This window comes from Ovis canadensis, chromosome 4 (assembly GCF_042477335.2).
Source record: "Ovis canadensis isolate MfBH-ARS-UI-01 breed Bighorn chromosome 4, ARS-UI_OviCan_v2, whole genome shotgun sequence".
Classification (NCBI taxonomy): domain Eukaryota; kingdom Metazoa; phylum Chordata; class Mammalia; order Artiodactyla; family Bovidae; genus Ovis; species Ovis canadensis.
Window position 1 is genome coordinate 92,005,693 of NC_091248.1, and position 18,210 is coordinate 92,023,902.

The 18,210-nt window shown below is 57.3% G+C and overlaps 1 protein-coding gene across 15 annotated transcripts in view; it reads left to right on the forward strand.

Annotated features, from left to right (window-relative positions):
* CAMK2B (calcium/calmodulin dependent protein kinase II beta) overlaps positions 1 to 18,210 on the forward strand; it is a 91,031-nt gene that overhangs the window by 46,077 nt on the left and 26,744 nt on the right. For all 15 annotated transcript variants that reach the window (XM_069586884.1, XM_069586895.1, XM_069586893.1 and 12 more), the window contains exons 3-5: positions 3,586 to 3,645; positions 9,387 to 9,441; positions 13,504 to 13,569. In XM_069586884.1, coding sequence (XP_069442985.1) covers positions 3,586 to 3,645; positions 9,387 to 9,441; positions 13,504 to 13,569 — 181 coding nt within the window. The remainder of the gene's footprint in view (positions 1 to 3,585; positions 3,646 to 9,386; positions 9,442 to 13,503; positions 13,570 to 18,210) is intronic.

An 18,210-nucleotide genomic window follows, 5' to 3' on the forward strand; every position in this document is an offset into this window, starting at 1 on the left:
AGAGGATGTGGGCAGAGCTGGGATGCTGGGTTCTTCCTCCCACGGCCACATGCCTGGCCCGAGGTCAGCCTACTGGACCCGAAAGGGACAGCCTCTTCCTCCAGCCCCTTCCTATGGTTTCTGATTCCCATCCAAGGTCACAGGATATCAGCTTAGATTTTCAATTTCAGGACAAATATTTCAGCAGCTTTTATGACACACTCTCATCATATTTAACCACTGACTTTGTGCTTACTGTAGACAGGACCAAATTAAACAAAACAAAACAAAAGAATACTTTTCCCTGTGAGAAAAGTAACACAAGGTTGTTGTCAAAGTTGGGGGAAAAATATAAAGAATAAAACTTACTCATAATTCTGCCACCCAGAGCAGAGCAGTTATGATCTTGATGAGATGGCCGCACTTGGACTTTGACCAACTTAGAACATGTATCGTGATACAGAGTTTCAGAGCTGCTCTCTGGTCAAGTGCTGCTGTGCCTGACACGGAAAGGAAACAGCCAAGAGGGTCAATAACCTGCGTGGCCGTGGGGTAGACATCTACACCTGTGCTGGGCAACCTGGTGCCCCTTCTTTGCCCTAAATGAGTAATTTATCCCCCAAACACACTCAGGAGTAGAGCAAGATTTTTTGGATGGGGCTCTGCTGTTGGTGATAAGACTCAGTAATACAGTTGTTTAAATTATCTGCTTCCCAAAGATGGGTCTCCACATGAGTTTTCTCCTGACTTATTTATGACTTATTTAAATCAGGCGATTTTTCCAGGAAAGATGACCACCTCTGCTCTTATCACCTTACCGTCCTGGGCTTTCTCTGACCTCAGCCTTGCTCCAGCCCTGTCTGCATGTAGGTGAGCTATTCATGAGCCATCCACATCAGGAGGAAATGAGCTATGACATTATGGGGACAGGGACAAAATTGGAATATGGACTGTAGGTTGGACTGAGTATTGTATCTGCATTGGATTTAGTGAGTAGGGTAACTGCATTGAAATTACGTAAGAGAACGTCCTTGTTCTTAAAAAACACACACCGAGCTGTTAACCTGGTGAAAGGACATGAAGTGTGGGGCTTACTTGCTCATGCTGCAGAGGAAGTTAGTACGTGCAGAGGAAGTACAGAGATTATACAGAAATGCCCCATCCATTAGCACTTTGTGCTATTCTTGCAGCTTAAAGTTTGAAAAAGTCTTCAGATAGGGTAAAAAAAAAAAACACTAAGCAAGAACAGAACAACCCCCCGAGCCCACCAGCCTGCACCTCCAGGCCTCCTTACTCCTGGCTGTTGCAGGAGCCACTCCCCTCCCCTCCAGAGTGAGGCTCGCAGATGGGACCCTGACCCCCACCCTGTCATGTTTGGTGCTGCCTGTTTATGAGCTTCATACAGGCGGGAAAGTGGAAGCCACGCCGCTTGTGTGCTTCTGTAGCTGTTTTCCACTTCTCCTTCCGAATGGTGGGTGACTCTTGGGCTGCGTCTTGTCTACTGATGCCGTGCCCACCCCGCAGCAGTGTGGGGAGCGTTTGCTGCATTGGGTATGGAGGTGAGGGCAAGATGGAGATGGAGTGAGGCAAGGCGTACGGGTCTGTCCCGAAGGCCCACCCACTGCCCTGTGGTTTTGCCAGAGCCCTCCCAGTCACAAGCGGTCTGGAAAGACAGGTGGGAGCCAGATGAGCAGCTCAGGGAGGTGTTAGCATTTCCGGGGCGGGCGGCAGTGGGGGTGTAGGACGGGCTAAGTGCCCATCCTGAGAGGAGGGAGAGCCTGCTGGATCTCCTGGAGATGTTCTGTCTGCAGGCATGACTTTCCCCTCTCTGAAAGGGCACGCGCCTGCCTGCAGGTATGTCCATGTTCAGGGCTGTCCTGAGGCTCCCAGCCCACCACCATCACGCAGCCCAGGGGGAGCTGACTGTAGAATGGGCCAGGGGGCGCCCTTCGTGCAGGAAGACTTGGTGGCTGGGTCTTCCCCATCCCCTCAGTCCATCCCGCCTCCCAGCAGAGCCAGGGATGGGCGGGCAGGTCTGAGGAGGCCTGGCCAGTGGCTTTACTGCTTCTGAGAACATATCGTGATTAGCCCATTAACTGTGTCCCGCTAGTGGGGCTGTCGGGACTTCCCTAGTGAATCAGGTGATCCTGTGGGCTTCTCGGGTATATTACTGTCCTCAGCCCTCACTGTGAAGGGCCCAGGGCAAGCAGGGGTGGGGGCAGGTGTTCCAGGCCCCGAACACCCCCTCTCCAGTCACATCCCACCCCAGGGCAGCCCCCCTCCTGATCCCCCGCCTTTGTTCGCCATCCGGCCACACCTCTGTGCCAGTGCCCTGCTTGCTGGCACAAGCAGTGCAGTTTGGGTCTTCCTCTGTGAGCGGCTTGTTCCACTTGGCCTCATGTTGGGAGACTAGGGTGATACGCACACGGATGGGTGTGTTTTGTTGTGTGATTTATTTCTGCCTTCTCTGGTCAGTGGAAATAGGTTTTTTTTTTTTTTTCTGGGTTTTGCCATTATAATCTCATCAGCTTTTAAAACCCTCCTGGCACCTCTGTTTGTTTGAAAGATAAAACTTCTGGCTGATAAGTTGCTCAGCCCTTGGGGGCAAGGAATTGAGGTTCTGTGCTTCTGGGGGTGGAAGGAGGCACCCAGGGCTGGAGTGAGGAGGGGTAGTTTCAGGAGCAGCAGCAGTCTTGCCTGGGGCAACTTCCTTCTGAGGCTTTTTTTTTTATGACTTAGGGAATTTTTATTTCTCTCAAGCTTTCTGAGTAATGCTTGGTAATTTTTAAGACTTGTCGGAAGTCTACCATTTTGAAAATCTGGGGATCGTGTTGCATACCCGTGACCACTTTGTTTCATCAATTTCAAAAGCACTCTCCAAAACATAATTTTAGGGAGCCTCATCTTACCTGTGTAAACATTTAGATCCTGTGGAAGGTCCTCTGAGGCCTTGACTCTTCTTCCTGCTGACCTGGCATCGACACCAGGACCTGTCAAAATCCAGGCCTGTGTTTTGTAGGTTTGTGCGTGGGGTTGGGGGGCGGGTTTGTCAGGTCACACATCCCTTCCCCAGATGTCCCTCCAGAGGAAGGCCTGGCCCCAGGCTGACCCCGCACACTGGTCAGACGCCCCCAGTCGGCCGACAGAGCTGCTCTGCCAGCCCACGGCTGCCTCTGATGAACAAACTAGGCCTCAGCAGAAAGCTCCACAGAGAACAGAATTAGGACAGATAAGGAAAGGATTAAATTGGTGCTGTCAGTTCTGTTGCTGACAGCTGGCATTTTTTCTTCCTGCATCACGTGGGGGAAACTTTTGGCCCCGAGTGAGCACCAACCATGCCTCCCACGGGCCTCTCGCCCCAGGCCCTGGGCAGCCTCTTCCAGCACCAGCGCTGCCAGCTGGGGGTCCGGGCGTGGGTAGGGGGCCCAACCTGACGTGTCCCCTGGGCAGGTGGTGGTCAGCCGGGTAGACATCGCAGGAAGTGTTGCCCACGTCCCCCGCCGTGAGTCCCGTGGTTGGTCGCCCGTCCCGCATGCCGTCGAGGGGCTCCAGGGCGCCTCTGGCTTCAGGGTCACAAGGTGATGCTGTGTCCCTTTCTCTCCCCAGATCACCAGAAGCTGGAGAGAGAGGCTCGAATCTGCCGTCTCCTGAAGCATTCCAACATTGGTGAGCGGCCCGCGGCGGGGTGGGAGGTGGGGAGGGGGTCCCAGCTCTCCCATTACAGACAGCAGGAGGACCCTGAATGCGTCCCTTTCCTTCTCCATTGAAGTTTCCCATCCTCAGGCCCCTGGAAACATCTCCTCCTTTTGACCCAGAGGGATTCCTGCACAGACTTTGGGGCAGCCCCCTGGGGGAGGTCAAGGCCGGGTTCCTTCTGGATGGGTCCCTGCCCACCACTCTGTAACTCTGTGCCAAGATTCTGGTGATAACACACAGGAGCCTAACATTCTGGCACTTCAGAAAAGCAATGTGATGACCTGATTACAGAGAAAAAAGTCAAAGACCAGTCAAAGACTGGCCCAGCCCTAGCCTGAGCTCTGAGGTCTGAGGACCAAGGTCTGATTCTGGAGGACCTCCGCTCTCCCCCAGCCCAGGGCTCTTGGAACTGCCATCTGGGGTGGGGATCAGCTGCCCTGGGGGCCCGCGGAGTCCCCGGAGCCCACGTGTTGGCCTCAGGGAGTGTGCTGCCCTGCCTGCGGGGTAGGTCCCTTCTTTCTGCAACCTCCAGACTGAGTATGGACTCAGCCCAGACACAGTCACAGGAGCTGCTGAGACCCCAGACCCCGGAAGTCGGTGCAGATTTCCTGGGGCCTGTCAGCCTCTGCCCACCTGCCTCAGCTGTGAGGGGCCCCTTGACCCCACAGCACAGCTGCCTTCCTTCTTCACTTATCCCTATAGGGACTTCTGAGGAGCCCAGGACCCAGACCTTGCCCACACTGGGAGGTAGCCAGGAGACACAGAGGGGACGGTGGGCCTGTGGCCTCAGAGGCACCCAGGGAACTTGTCAGGGTGGATTCCTGGGCCCTTTCACTCATGTTTGACTCAGGTGCACCGGAATGGTGCCCAGGACACTGTTTCAAGGGGCGCCAGGCTGTGCTGAGCAGCTGTGTCCAGGCCACTCCCAGACCAGGGCCTCGGCCGCAGGGAGGGCCCGGAGGGACCCTGGGAAGAGCTGAGAGGGCTCCCTTGGGAAGCAGGGCATAAGCTGTGAGGGCCCTCGTTGCCGAGGCTGTGTTCAGAGGTTTGGAGCTCAGAGACCTGGATTCGGGCCCCGCCTTCCCCCCAGAGAAGCCGTAGCAATCACTGAACTGCTCTGAGCCCCAGTCTTCTTGTTCGTGGACTGGGTGTGTTTCACACATGTGTCAGTGATCCAGGCTTCACAACAAATCACCCCGTAACTCAGCCAACAGACACTGATTTTCTCTGTGTCTGTGGATTCAAGAGCAGTTCAGCTGAGTGATTGAGGCTGCCACGCGTTTCATGGGATCAATGCTTTTGTTCAGTACTTATTATGATGTTTAAGACAGCAGCAGCAGGGTAGGATTCTCTTGAGTCTGGGGGCCTGGGGCAGCTGGGCAGGTGGCCTGGCTCTGAGCCAGCCGTGCTCAGGGCTCCAGAGACAGACAGACAGAGAGGGTGACCGAAAGTGAGAGAGACACACAGAGAGAAAAAGACAGAGAAGCAGAGACAGAGCCAGAGGGAAACAGAGAGACACATAGAGAGACGGAGAAAGAAAGAAAAAGAAATAAAGACTGAGACAGAGATGGAGAGGGAAGGAGAACAAGACCGTGCCCCCCAATTGTGTCAAAATATACAGAACAATATTTATCAGTTTAACTCTTTTTAAGTGTACAGTTCTGTGGCGTTAAGTACGTTCACATGTTATGTAACCATCGCCCTCATCTGTACTCAAAACGTTTTTCATCATCACCAGTGGAAACTCTGCATCCGTTAACACTGACCCCCACCCGCACCCCCAGGCCCCACCACCCACCATTCTGCCTTCTGTCTCTATGAATTTGACACCCTAGGAACCTCATCAATGGACCGTACCATGTTTGTCTTTCGGGGACCGGCTTATTTTACTCAGCCTGGTGTCCTCAAGCCTCATCCTTGCCGTAGTAGGTGTCAGAGTTTCCTTCCTTTTTAAAGCTGAGTAATATTCCACTGTGTGTATGTTTCACGTTGTGTTTATCCGTTCATCCGTCAGTGGACACTCGGCCTTTTTCTGCCTGTTGGCTATTGTGACTAGTGATGCCATGAACATGGGTGTACAAGTCTCTCTCTGGATCTCTGCTTTCAGTCCTCTGGGGGTAAACCTCGCAGTGGAATGGCTAGACCATATGGTGCTTCTGTGCTTAACTTCTAGAATGAGCACCATGCCTTTTGATGGTTTGGTTTGGAAGGGGTGATGCCGTCACCTTGCCTTTTTCTGTTTGTTGGAAGGAGCCCAGCTCTCCGCTTAAAGGAGGCTCATCAGAGCATGGGAATGCCTCTCATAACCAACACGGTAGCACACAGTGTCTCCTGGCTGCTGGCTGGGCTGTCCGGTTAGGAGCGGGTACCCAGAGTCAGGCCCCCAGGGAGCAGCCCACAGGCAGAGCCCCCCACCACTCTCGGGGCTTTAGTTTCCATTCACAGACAAGCAGGCACCTGAGCAGAGGAGACAGGTGCGAGCTGCCTTGGCAGTGCCCTGTGTGGGTACACTGTGGGGACTGGGCAGCCCCACTGCACCATGTGGGTCCCCAGGAAGCAGGCCAGGGTATCCAGGATGGACGTGAGCTCCAAGGCCTCAGTGTGGGTTGTGTCCTCCATACACATGTCCATGCTGTACCCGACTGTCCGGGAGGTTGGCCGCCTCCACCTGGGCTCTCTGGAGTTTCTATTCAGTGCGTATTTCCCACTGCTGGCGGGTACCTGGAGTGGAGACTTAGCCGAGGGCAAGGCTTCCTCCACTCTCACCTCAGTGGTGGGCTGTGGCCACCCTGAGAGGTTGCCGCTCAGCAGGTGAGCGTGTCCCAAGCTTCCCTCCCTGCCCCTGGAGCTGTGGGTGACAGATTAAACAGAGCCCATGGTAGGCAGAACCATCTACAGCCTTTTAAAATGGGCCCCATCAGGAGTGAGTAGAGCCATCAGCCTTGACTCCGAGGGGGGCAGCCCTCCGCCTCCGCAGCCTCCTTCCATTCTCCTCTCAGCCTCCTTCCAGCCTCCCCTCTGCACACTGACCCCCTCTCTCCTGGGCCTGGCTCATGGATGGCAAATTCCCACCTCCTGGTTTCCAGGGCTGGAACTGCCCTCCCTTGCAGGATAGTCCATCTAGTAGCTGGGCAGGTGGGCACCAGGGAGTACGATGGCCTTGGGAGGACTTCCTGCCGAGATGAGGCGGCCAGTGCAGGAATGGAGGGTGGAAGGTCTCCAGTCTCTGACAGCTCAGGGCCCGTGCCACCATCCACAGCCCTTGCCTCCCAAAGCTGATCATATGATAGGGCCTGGGGTCCTTCCTCCCGTTGCAGTACTGCAGTCCATGGAGGGGTTCGAGGGGCAGCTTGGGAGAGGCAGAAGGACCAACCCCCCTGAGAGCCCCCTGGCCTGGGACTCCGTGTGGTCCCTGGAGAAGCAAGCCCCACAGTGGGAGGCTTGTCCTGGGGCTCCTGACACCCTCTTGTGGCTGTTGGCATCCCCCAACCCCTTGCTCCCAAGCTGGACTCTCAGGAACCACCTGGACTCTAGTTGCAGCCGCTATATGTCACCCGCAGTATTATTTACTTACTGTTTTTACTTAAATAGATTCTGTGACAATTCCCTTTTTTACTTAGTCCCGTCTGTGAAATCACGGGTCTTTTGTGCTAGGTGGGTGTTCTTCTAAACCATTAAAGTAGTACATAACTATTTTTTAAATGTTAAAAATATTCAAGTGAAAAAAAAGGGAGAGTGTGTGCATGCGGCCTTGACTTTCAGGCTGAGGGTCCTGCCAGCCCCTTCTCACCTGCTCCAAGGAGGCAGGGCCTGAGGGCAGCGGTGGCCTCCATGCGGGGGAGGAGGGGAAGGTCAGCAGGACCCCAGATTTATGGACCCCTGGACTCCCCTGGGGAAGGAGGATTCCGCTGCATGGGAAGAGAAAAGGGTCCCCCCAGGAGTGTCCCCCTGGGGGTGCTGTCTGCAGGCCTGGCAGGGTGGTGGAGGCAGACCCCTCCATTCCCTTACCCTTCCACCCTGGGCCTCTCTTTGCTTGGAGTTCCAGGGGACGCGGCTGGGGGCAGGGGAGGCTGCTCAGAGGAGCCAACCTGTTGGGCCCCCACCAGAAAGGAGTCGGTGTGGGGAGAGTTTCACTCAGTGATTTTGCAGGAGAGTCCTGGAGGAGGGCATAGTGAGCCGGCGGTCTGTTGTATGTTAGGAAAGTGCAGACCCACCTGGTGGAGTTGAGGTCTGGATGGAAGCGAGAGGGTGCCAGGTGTTGGCCCCGGGATCTGGGTCAGATGAAGCTGGATACCAGCCCCTTGAGCAGAGAGATCCAGAGCGAGCAGTGGGTGGGGCAGATGGTGAGAGAAGCAGGGTGTGAGATGAGGTGCCCCCTGGAGCTACCCATGCACTTTGCCCTTAGTGACCAGGTGCCCTGACTGCTGGGAGTAAGGCCTGCTCCCCGAGCCAGGCTTTGCTCGTGGGCAAAGGTTGGGGGCCATTGTAGCCAGATTGGGGTTCCTGATGTGAGGACCCTGCTGGTGGGCCCTTAGGAAGTCCAGAGCTGGAGGAGAAAGGATGCCAACAGCCAGCTAGAAACCAGAGCAGCTTCGAGGGCATGAGGAAGGGACCTGTGGGGCCTGGGAGAAGCCTGCTCTTCACTTCCAGCTTCCGCAGCCCTTCCATCTTGGTGGAGAGCAAGACTGTCGGGAGCCCAGGGAGCAGAGGGGCCAAGCGGAAGCTCTGTCCACACCGCTGCTCAGCATTGTGTGAACTGTGTGGCCTTGAGCCAGTCACTACCCTCTCTGTGCACCAGCTGCTGCATCTGTAACCTCTCAGGATAATTGGGATGGTTACTGATGGGCGCACTGTAGGTTTCTGATACAGAAGGCAGGATCTATCACCTGGCGGGAAGTGTCCAGAATTCCCTAGAGATACCTGCCATTTAGTGCCGGGCACATCTCCAGCTCAGGGAAAAGGAGGCCTTGGAGTTGTGTTCTGTGTGCTGAAATCTTCCTCGCTGTTCACTCATTCATTCCCGCATTCATTCACTTGTCAACTCCTAACCAGCACAGCTCTGGCCAGGCCTTGTTCAGGCTCAGAAGATGGAGAAAACAAACTGGAGCAGAGAGGGCGTGCGTGGCCGTGGCGCCATCCTGCTGACCCTGCAGGATCTGGAGTGGGGAATCAGGGTCTGACTCTTTGGCAGTGATGCCATACAGGGCCCCAGGCAGGTGGTCCTCCCCCGGGGGTCCCTGCCACCTCAGCCTGTCCTGACGGGGTGGCAGTGGAGCCCTCCGCCCTCTTCTCCCATGAAGTCCCTCAGCGGCTCCTTTCTAGTCCTGGTGGTGTGGGCCTTCGTCCCCATCCCACCCCCTCCTGCGTTTCTCTGGTGCATTTGGGAGCAGGGGACCTGGACAGGGACTGAGAGGGGACTGGGTCTCCCTCCTGCAAAGGAAAGGAAAAGAAAGGAAAGACCAGACCTTCGAGGCCCTTGGATGCTGGCTTGGGGCCAGTTGGCCTGAAGGGCCCACGGCTTATCCCTCAGACTCTGCCTGCAGTGCCCACCCGGGCACTCCCCAGCCCAAACTGTGGGAAGCCACAGGCCCTTGGCATGGTGGGCCCTCCTTGGAGGGTTTGTGCTGCTGGCTGTGGGCCTGTGAGTGTCTGGGCAGCGTGGGTGGGCCCCAGGCTGTTGCCCCTGCTCATGGCCTCTCCTGTTCCCACAGTGCGCCTCCATGACAGCATCTCCGAGGAAGGTTTCCACTACCTGGTCTTCGATCTGTAAGTGCCGGAGCCCAGGGACGTGGGCTCTCGTCTGCTGCCAGCATTGGGCCTGGGCTGGGCCCCTCGTAGCCCTGGCAGACAGCCCCCTGACTCCTGGGTCACCTTACCCACCAGCTTACCTTGTTGGTTTGTTGGCTTTGCATTGGTGTATGGAATCCCCCGGGGATGGGATTGCCCAGCTGGGCCCGTTCCCGACTACCCAGAACAGAGTGTGCTGGAGGCCAAGGCGGGAAGGAGGGAGGGAAGGATCCCAGAGGAATGGTCTGGCCCTCGGTCTTCCGTTACCTTCCTTGGTGTTCTCATCACTGCTGCACTGGGGCCCACGGGCTGGCATGAGTGTATGCTTGGGTGCATAAGACTGCCTGTATGTTTGTGATTGTGTGTGTGCATTCGTGTATGTTGATGAGCAGGCATCTGTGGGTGTGATTTGTGGGGGCATGTGCATGAGTGGGTTTCAGTGTGTGCATGTGTGTGTGATTGTATGAACACATGTACACGTGTGAGTTGTGGTGTGGGTGCATGTGTATGTATGTGAATGTGTGTGTGAGTTGGTGTGGACATGGGTGTGAACATATACATGTGTGCATGGGTGTATGTTGGCGTCAGCATGTAAGAGTGTGTGTATGATTGCCTAAAGTGTGAATGTGTAAATGATTTGTGGGGGAATGTACCTGTTGGCATGCATGTCCACGGGTGCATGTGTGCACATGCATGTGGCTTGTGGGGGGGTGTGTGCATGTGTGTGTTCATGCATATGATCTGTGGGGTGTGTGTGCATGTATATCCACTCTTACAAATCATACATGCACGTGTGTGCACATTTGCATGTGTGATTTGTGGGGGTGGATGTAGATGATGGGTGTGTGATTCGTCCAGTGTGTACATGGGTGTATATGTGCACACGTGTGTGTGTGAACCGTGCCGAGTGAGAGCGTCTGGGGCCCCTGCCTCCTCTCACTTCCTGCTGGATTTAGAAGCAGTGATCTCATCACCTCACTCCCCTACAGCTCCGGCTGAGCGGGGCTCTGTTTAGCTGTCCTGAGTTAGAGTGGCTTGGGACCCTGCGGTGGCCAGAGGTCGTAGTTTGGGGTGGCTCCATGTGGCCTCTGGGAAGCCCAGCCCGGGGACCCTAGCCATGGGGACAAGATGTGTCTCCGAAGGGACCTCCTCCCTCAAATGACAAATGCCTCGGCCATGGGGTGTGGAGGCCTGAGGAATGAACCTCTGGCCTACTTGGGGTCCTCTGGTCAGGAGATGCTGGAACTGTCCTCCAAAGCCCCCCGTGTCCCACAGGACACCACTTCATGACACCAGCCAGGTGCCCAGGCTGACCTGTGATAGAACTGCCTGTGCTGGGCCAAGGCTGTGCCCTGAAGGTTCTGTTTCATGGGCCCTTTGCTGTCACCCCCGTGGGTCCCTAGACCCAAAAGCTCCACTAGCTTTTTTCCAGGAAATACAGAGGCCCCGGGCTGGAGGGTGGCCATGTCCAGGCCCCTGGTGGCAGACAGGATAGTGTGTGGGATTCAGGAGCAGACAAAGGGGAGAGAATGATGTGTGTGCAGGTGCGCGTGTGTGTACATGTATGCACACCCATGCAAGTGCATGCCCGAGTGTGGGAGTGCCTTGACTCTCCTGGCTCAAGCGACAGGCAGGTGTGGGAAAGGCTCTGAGAGGGGCTGGTGAGAGGAAACTGGTGGGTGTGTTTGGAGCAGGTGGGAGGAGGAAGGCCCTGGGCTTTGCACATCCTCCCCACAAACCACTGTGGCCCTCAGGCCTGTTGAAGCTTCCTCTCTGGGGCATCCAGGACACCGCTAGGCCTCAGGCAGTTGTTTTGTAGGGGCAGGAGGGCCTGCACAGAGTGGGGGGCTGTGGAGGAAGAGGGGAGGAGTGGAGGCATGGAGATGCTGCCAGGCCCTGCCGCCCCCACCCCCAGCCCCACGCAGCCTTCCTGGGCCCCACTGTGGACCCTCTGGGACTCTGTGGCCCCAGAACTGGGGAGAAGTGTTTGGCCTGAGTTGGCATCACCTTCAGGAGACCCCTGGACCTAGGCAACTTGGGGGGCTCTGCGGATTCGGGGGCTGACAGATTTCCCCACTCTCTATGCCTCAGAATGTCACGTGGCCTGGGGGACCAGGCCTGGGGACAGAGGAAGTGGCTCCCCCGGAGGCTGTGGCTGCAGCCCGGAATTGGCCATGCTGAGTGGCTGGGATCTGAGGAAAGGGAGAATGCTGGTTTCCAGACCATGCCCTTCCTGGCCAGCTTGAGATGGCAGCCCCGTGCCTCCCCCAACCAACTCCCCGCCCTGCAACCCTGGACCACAAGGCCCTTGATGCCCGTCAGCACAGCTGGAGCCTCCTGTGGATGTGAGGACCCAGAGGTCTTGTCCCCGGCTCAGGGCAGGACCTACTTGGCTGGGGGGCTCCCTGTGCCCCTGTTGCAGCCCCAGTCAGTATCTGTGGCCTTTTCCTCTCTGTCCTGTGCTTGGACTCGGGGCCTGCAGATCCTGACCTGTGAATTGTGGGTGCAGAAAAATAAACAACGAGTCCTGTTCTTCTGGGCTGGACCTAGTACTCCATCCTCCTGCTCCACACACATACATGTACACAGGGATACACAAGCACACACAGACATATGAGGCTCTGCTCCCTTGGACAGTCACCTGCTCTGAGCCTTGTTGTTGTGCAGTCACTTAGTCATGTCCAACTCTTTGCAACCCCATGAACTGCAACACGCCACCCTCCTCTGTCCTCCAGTGTCTCCCATAGTTTGCTCAAATACATGTCTGTTGAGTAGATGATGCTACCTAACCATCTCATCCTCTGTCGTCCCCTTCTCCTTTTGCCTTCAATCTTTCCATCATCAGGGTCTGAGCTTTAGTCTCCTCCAATGGCAAAGTGGAACACTAAAAATTCACTCACTACTGGGGTAGTTGGCTTCCAACAGGATTTGAGGGCCAGCATCTAGCCTCCAGCAGGGGCATCCTAGCACTCACTGCATCCTCAGTTTTGTGTTTCTCTAAGAGAGAGCCTGCCCACGCCTGGGCCACTGTTCAGCAGTGCCCATGCCTGTGGTCACCGTGGACCAGCCTGGCCCTGAGTGCTGGGCATAGAACAAGGCCAACCCAAGCCCCAACTCGCAAGAACGAATGGGAACTGAGATGCAAGTGGGGAGATTCCAGCATGTGGGGCCAGCACAGCTGGAGGGGGTGTGGAGGAGGGTGTGTTTGCAGAGGGAGTGTCCCTTGGTGTCCTCACAGGACACGGGAGGGAGACTCTAGACCTTGCAGGGGTAGGAAAGCTCTAGATGGACCTTCTGGTGGACTTGGAGCTGGCCAAGTGGGATGAGGGGCTTGGACAGACCCAGGGATTGAGCTTTCCTGCTCCCCTGTGCATCCAACCTTGGCCACTGCTTTTCGCCTTGCTGTCCACACCCACATTCTCAGCCAGGGGATCCTGAGTGGCTGGAATCCCTGCTGGGTTCCCTGAGGCCCTCCAGGCAGTGGCTTCTGGTCTGGGCAGGGGGTCCATCCTGACCTTACGACCTGAAGGCTGCTCCCTGGGCAGGGGACAACCGGCGAGAGAGTGTGTGGATGGAGGTCCTACCCTCTTTCTGGAGATGGGACTTTGAGTGCCTCGTGACCTCACCCACCGGGGAGGCCACATCCAGGCACTGTGTCTTCTGGCCCCTCCGCCTGTGCGGGGGCCGCATCGCTGGCCTTGGGGGGTTCCAGGAGGGCCAGCCAGTTTTTCTCAGGCCGGGAATTAGTCACAAAGCCTGAGTAACAGTGCAGAGGCCTAGAACAGACTCCTGCTGGGCTGCCCACTCTGAGAAAGTCACTGAGCTCATTGAAGCTGTTTTCTGAGCTTAAGAGACCAGTGTCACGGAGAGGGGAGTGTCAGACCTGGGTAACTCTGGAGATGGAGGTGCCGGTGGTGCTGGGGGTTTGGAGGTGAGGGCGGTGGAGATGGTGGTGGTGATGATGAGCAGGGGGTGGAGGTGACGGTGGTGGGGGTGGAGGTGGTGATGGTGACGGAGGGGCCCTCTCTGCTCTTCTCACAGGGTCACTGGTGGGGAGCTCTTTGAGGACATCGTGGCTAGAGAGTACTACAGTGAGGCGGACGCCAGGTGGGTGTAGAGCCCTCGAGCGCTCCCTGCCCCTCTTCTTCTGCCCGGGCCTCCCTCCCTAAGCCTTGCTCCTCCTCCTCTGGCCCCATCTTCTCTCGTGCACTTTTTCCCTGACATGGTCCAGGGCGAAAGCCCTGCTCGGAGCCCTCTTGGGAGGTCCTAGGGCCAGGGTGGGGGCGGGCAGCTCATGTGTCCCAAGTCAGGGAGGGCCCAAGCCTGCCCCAGTGTGGGAACTGGCCCACAGAGGGGCTCTCCTGGGGTGGCTGGTTGGGGGAGAGCGGACGGAGAGTGGTGGTGGGCCTCCTGTTGCCCCTCTAGGACGTCTGACCAAGGCCTTCCCTTTGGAGACTCACAGTTTCCAAATGCTTTTGCCCAAGACAGGCCAGGAACCCCTTTCTGTGACATCCTCCCAGGGTTACCTTGGAGGCAGAAAGGGAAGGCCATGGGGGCCTGGGCTGGTGGGAAAGGTGCCCACTGGCCCTCCTTGCTGGGCTCCCTGGGGGGGCAGTGAGCAGGAAGCCAGGGCCTGAGGTGAGGGGTAAAGGGACTTTATCAGCCCTCACGGGGGAGTTGAAGGGGACTGACGTTTTCAGACATGCTGTCTGCAGCGAGGCTGCTGGGACTTTAATGAATATGTATTCCCTTTCTAATCAACATTATTTTAACAAGTAGCTATTTGTGACTGGCTTCTGCACCCCCAGACAACCTTGCCTGTCAGTGACAGCCTGAGCCCCCTTGAGAGGGTGGGAGTGGGTTCTGGTGTCACCCAGGCCCCCACCTGGGCAGCAGGAGGCCAGGGGCTTGGCGGGCGCTGCGTGGGGTATTGGGGTCTGTGGTGGAGTTGAGGGGCTGGTCAGGGCTCTGGCTCCCGAGGATACAAGGGCAGTGGGTGCTTTCCTGAGGCTCCTTGAGGAAGGGCGTTCACTTTTCATAACAGCCTGGGAACGGCTTGGGGCAGAACCCAGAGGAGGAGGGCTGCCTTCCAGTTCTGCCTCCGGTGCCCCTGATTGCCTCAGGGGTGCAGGAGGGCTTACCTTAGCTGTTCTCTTTTTCCCCTCCTGAAGCATCCTCCCAGGGCTCCTTGGTCCTCAGTGCCCACCATGGAGCACGGCCTGGGGCCTGGCACCTTCCTGCACTCTGTTGGGGATGGTCTTGCTGGAGAGGGGCTGTGACCCACAGCGGAGCCTTGCTTTCGGCTGGGAGGCCCTGTGCCCACCTCTACCCCCCCACTCTACGTCCCCCAACCCCCCAACACCTTGTCCTTGTATCTCCACCCTTGCCCACTCTCACCTCCTGGCCTCGTCTACTCCAGTGCGTCCGCTTCCGCCCCTCCCCACCCCTCCAATTCTGTGGCTCCCTCCTGCCCGTCCAGGTGGCAGGGATCTGGATCTTCCTCCCTGGGCCTCTGTTGTGGAGGCTTCTCTGGAGTTTGGGTCCTCCCCCCCACCGCCACCAACAAATGCTCAGTTTCCTAGGCTCCACCTTGCTGGTAGCCAGACCATGAGGAAGAGGGTGAGAGGCAGCCACTCTTGGGGAATCCCTCCCAGCCAGCCCCACTCATTAAACCTGTATGTCTGGCTGTTGTTTTCGCTGGGAATCCTGGCCCCTGGAACTGTGTGTTTGACCTTTGTGTTGGTGCTTAGCTTATAGGCAGGAGGGTCTGAGAGAGTGATGTGGATGATGTCCATGTGGGTGGGTCACCCACGGGCATCACCAGGAGCTCTGGCAGAAAGGGGGGGTAAAGGCTTTCTCCCACTCTGGGAGGGAGTTTCCCCTGGGGACTTCCTCTGAAAGGGATCTGGGCTGTGTTGAAACTGGAGCCCTGGACACCTGGCCAGGGTGGTGGGCACCTCCTTAACCACGATGCAGTCTGGCCCCCATCTAGCGCACCCCCCCCTTCTAGGGCCTTGTCTGGGGCTGTGCTGCTCAGATCTGAGCATCTGATGAATTCCTGAAGTGTCCCATCTCTGAGGAAGAAGACGCAAGGCAGGAGTTGCTTTTCGGAATGCTTTTCTAACCAAGAAGGCTGGAGATTCCTTTGAAGAGAAAGCAGAATCTTTATTTTGGAGTTTGTGGGGGTCTTTTTTTCAAACCTGGGAAAGCAAAGTTCAAATCCATTTTTAAAAAACCCTGAAAACAGTATGGTTCATGAGAGGTGCTTGGGGAGTGTGTGTGTAAGAATGCGGGCTGATCCTGGGGGAGGAGGGGGAGGAGAAAGGGAGAGGGAGGAGGAGGAAGAGGAAGGGAGGGAAAGGATTATATCCCAGGTAACAGCAGAGCCTGGAACCAGGAGAATAATGTCCAGGACTGGCCAGCATCTGGAATGACACTGGGGAGCAATTCTGACCACAAAGTGACTTTCTAAACTGTTCCGTTTGAAAGGAGTCCTCATGAGGAAGACGGTATAATGTAAATGCAAGGCAGAAGGGACCTCGTGACAGGCCAGTCAGTCTCATGTTCCCCAAGGCCCTGGTCTCAGACTGGAGGCCAGGGTGGGAGCAGGCTGAGAAGGGTACCAGGAGCGGTCTCCAGGGGTCCCTGGATGGCGGGCTGCCCGGAATGGGCTGCTCTCCAGGCGCATGAGAATCCCGTCTACCTGCTGGCTGTGGAGGCCACTTGCCCGTCGGTCCCAGAGATGCTGTGAAGAAAAGGCCTGGGAGACAGGCTGGCGCTGCCATGTGGGCTATGAGAAGGGGCATACCTGCACAGGTTTCTCTGGGGCGGGGCTTGCGAGATGGGCGGACAGGGCTGTGTCAGAACCGTGGGGCTTGATTTCAGCAGCCGGGCTGAGTCCTGGGATGTCCAGGGAGAGATGCAGACCAGTGCTGGGTCAGCAGGTGTAGTCACCCCATCCTGGCATGAGTTTGGAGCCTTGAATCCTCAGGAGGGGACATGGAGGAGGACAGAGGGCACTGCCCACCCATATCTGAGCCGATGTATCAGTTGGTGCTGCGGCAGGTGCCTCCCGGGTCCAAGAAACCTTCCTGCAAGGCTGAGCACACAATGAGAGGAGAGAGCTAACATGCCTCTGCGGTCACGGAGGCCACAGTCCAGTGTAGAGATGCACGCCACCCAGAGTGCAGGGCCGCCACGTGACTGCAGGGGGGATGACGTGGGAGCCCCGAGCTCGCTCCACACGGAGGAAGGTCTAGAGAACGTCCTGAGGTTGAAAGCAGAGGCAAGGTCATGAGGGTGAAGAAAGAAGATGGGATTGACCCAAAACTAACATCAAGACTTGCAGGGGTCTCAGCAGGCCTGAGGTTGGAGCCAGGTCAATCGGGCTTTCGGGGAGTGGCCAGGGGACTCCAGCCTGTGGCTGTGAGGACTGCTGATGGTGTGGAGGAAGGCTTGGGGTTCCACATGGATGGCAGGGAACATAGCTCAGGTGGACACCCCCAGGGGCAGAACCAGGGTCTGGCCACAGCAGCACAGGCAGGGGCTGGTTGACCTGAGGGTCCCTGAACCCCTGGGTGGGGTGGGGTGCTGCAGTGAGCAGGTGGTCCAGGGACTCAGGGCTGAGCTCCAGGAGGATGCAGTGATGCCGCAGCACAGCTTCCCAGGGCTCAGATTCCCAGGAACTGGGAAAGCCAGCGCCCCCTGCCCGGGGCCCCCGGCTCAGTGGTCTCAACTGCAAACGCTGGGGCTTCCTCTGGCCTCTGCCTCCACCTAGTGGCCTGTCCTGACCTCAGAGGAGCTCCCCAGACCTCACGGCTGAGCTCTGCCCACGAGGAAAGAGGCCCCTGGATGAACTTGCCCTGAGGAGCAGCCTGGAGGGGCTGAGCCCATGTCTACAGTCTTGGGAGGGCTGGTAGTGGCTGGATGTGGAGCTGGGGATACAGGGATGAGGGTGGATGACCACAAAAGACCAAGGCTGGCAGATGAGGGCGTGGTGGGAGGGACAGAAGCAGGGAGGGAGGCCCTGGGAGCAGGTGGGACAGGAGAGCTCAGGGCTTGGGGGCGGGGGTGGGGTTTCCAGCCCTTAGAGGCATCTGAGGGGAGGGGCTGCTGGGGGACTGTTACCCACAGGTTTGGGCCTAGCTCTTTCTGACCCCATAAACCTCAGGCAATCCATCATCACTAGGACTCTGAGGTCTGGGTTTCCTCAGGGTGGACACTCAGGTTACTTTTTTGTGTGGTCAGAGCTGTTTGAGAACACGGGCTGGTTTCTTATCCCTTCTCCTGGTTTCTTGTCCCTTCTCTTGAGTTTGCTGTTAGGAAAACAAAGTCCATCCCTGCAGCTGACCTTCAGTCACCTCCCCGGTCTAGCCGGGGCAGGGGCGGTCTTGCCTGTGCCTCCCTCGCCCCCACCAGAGGGGCTGGGGCCAAGACCCCAGGGATGGGCTATGGCAGCCTGTGGCACGCCTGTCTCTGGTGGCTGGTAATGCTCCGGGGGTGCTGTGGAACCCCAGGGGGCTGTGCCTGCCTCTGGGGGCAGCTGGACACTTCCCAACCACCTAGAGGTGGCAGGAGCAGGTCACTGGGGCTGGGGCATCTCGGTCTGCAGGCACCTGGGTCTGAGGTCTAGGGCCATTGCTGAAGCCCAGGTGTGGGAGATGCCTGGGGAGAGCCTGGACCTTTCTCTCCAACCCGTGATGCCTCAGAAGGCTTGGGACTTCTCCCTAATTTGGAAGGAAGCCCCTG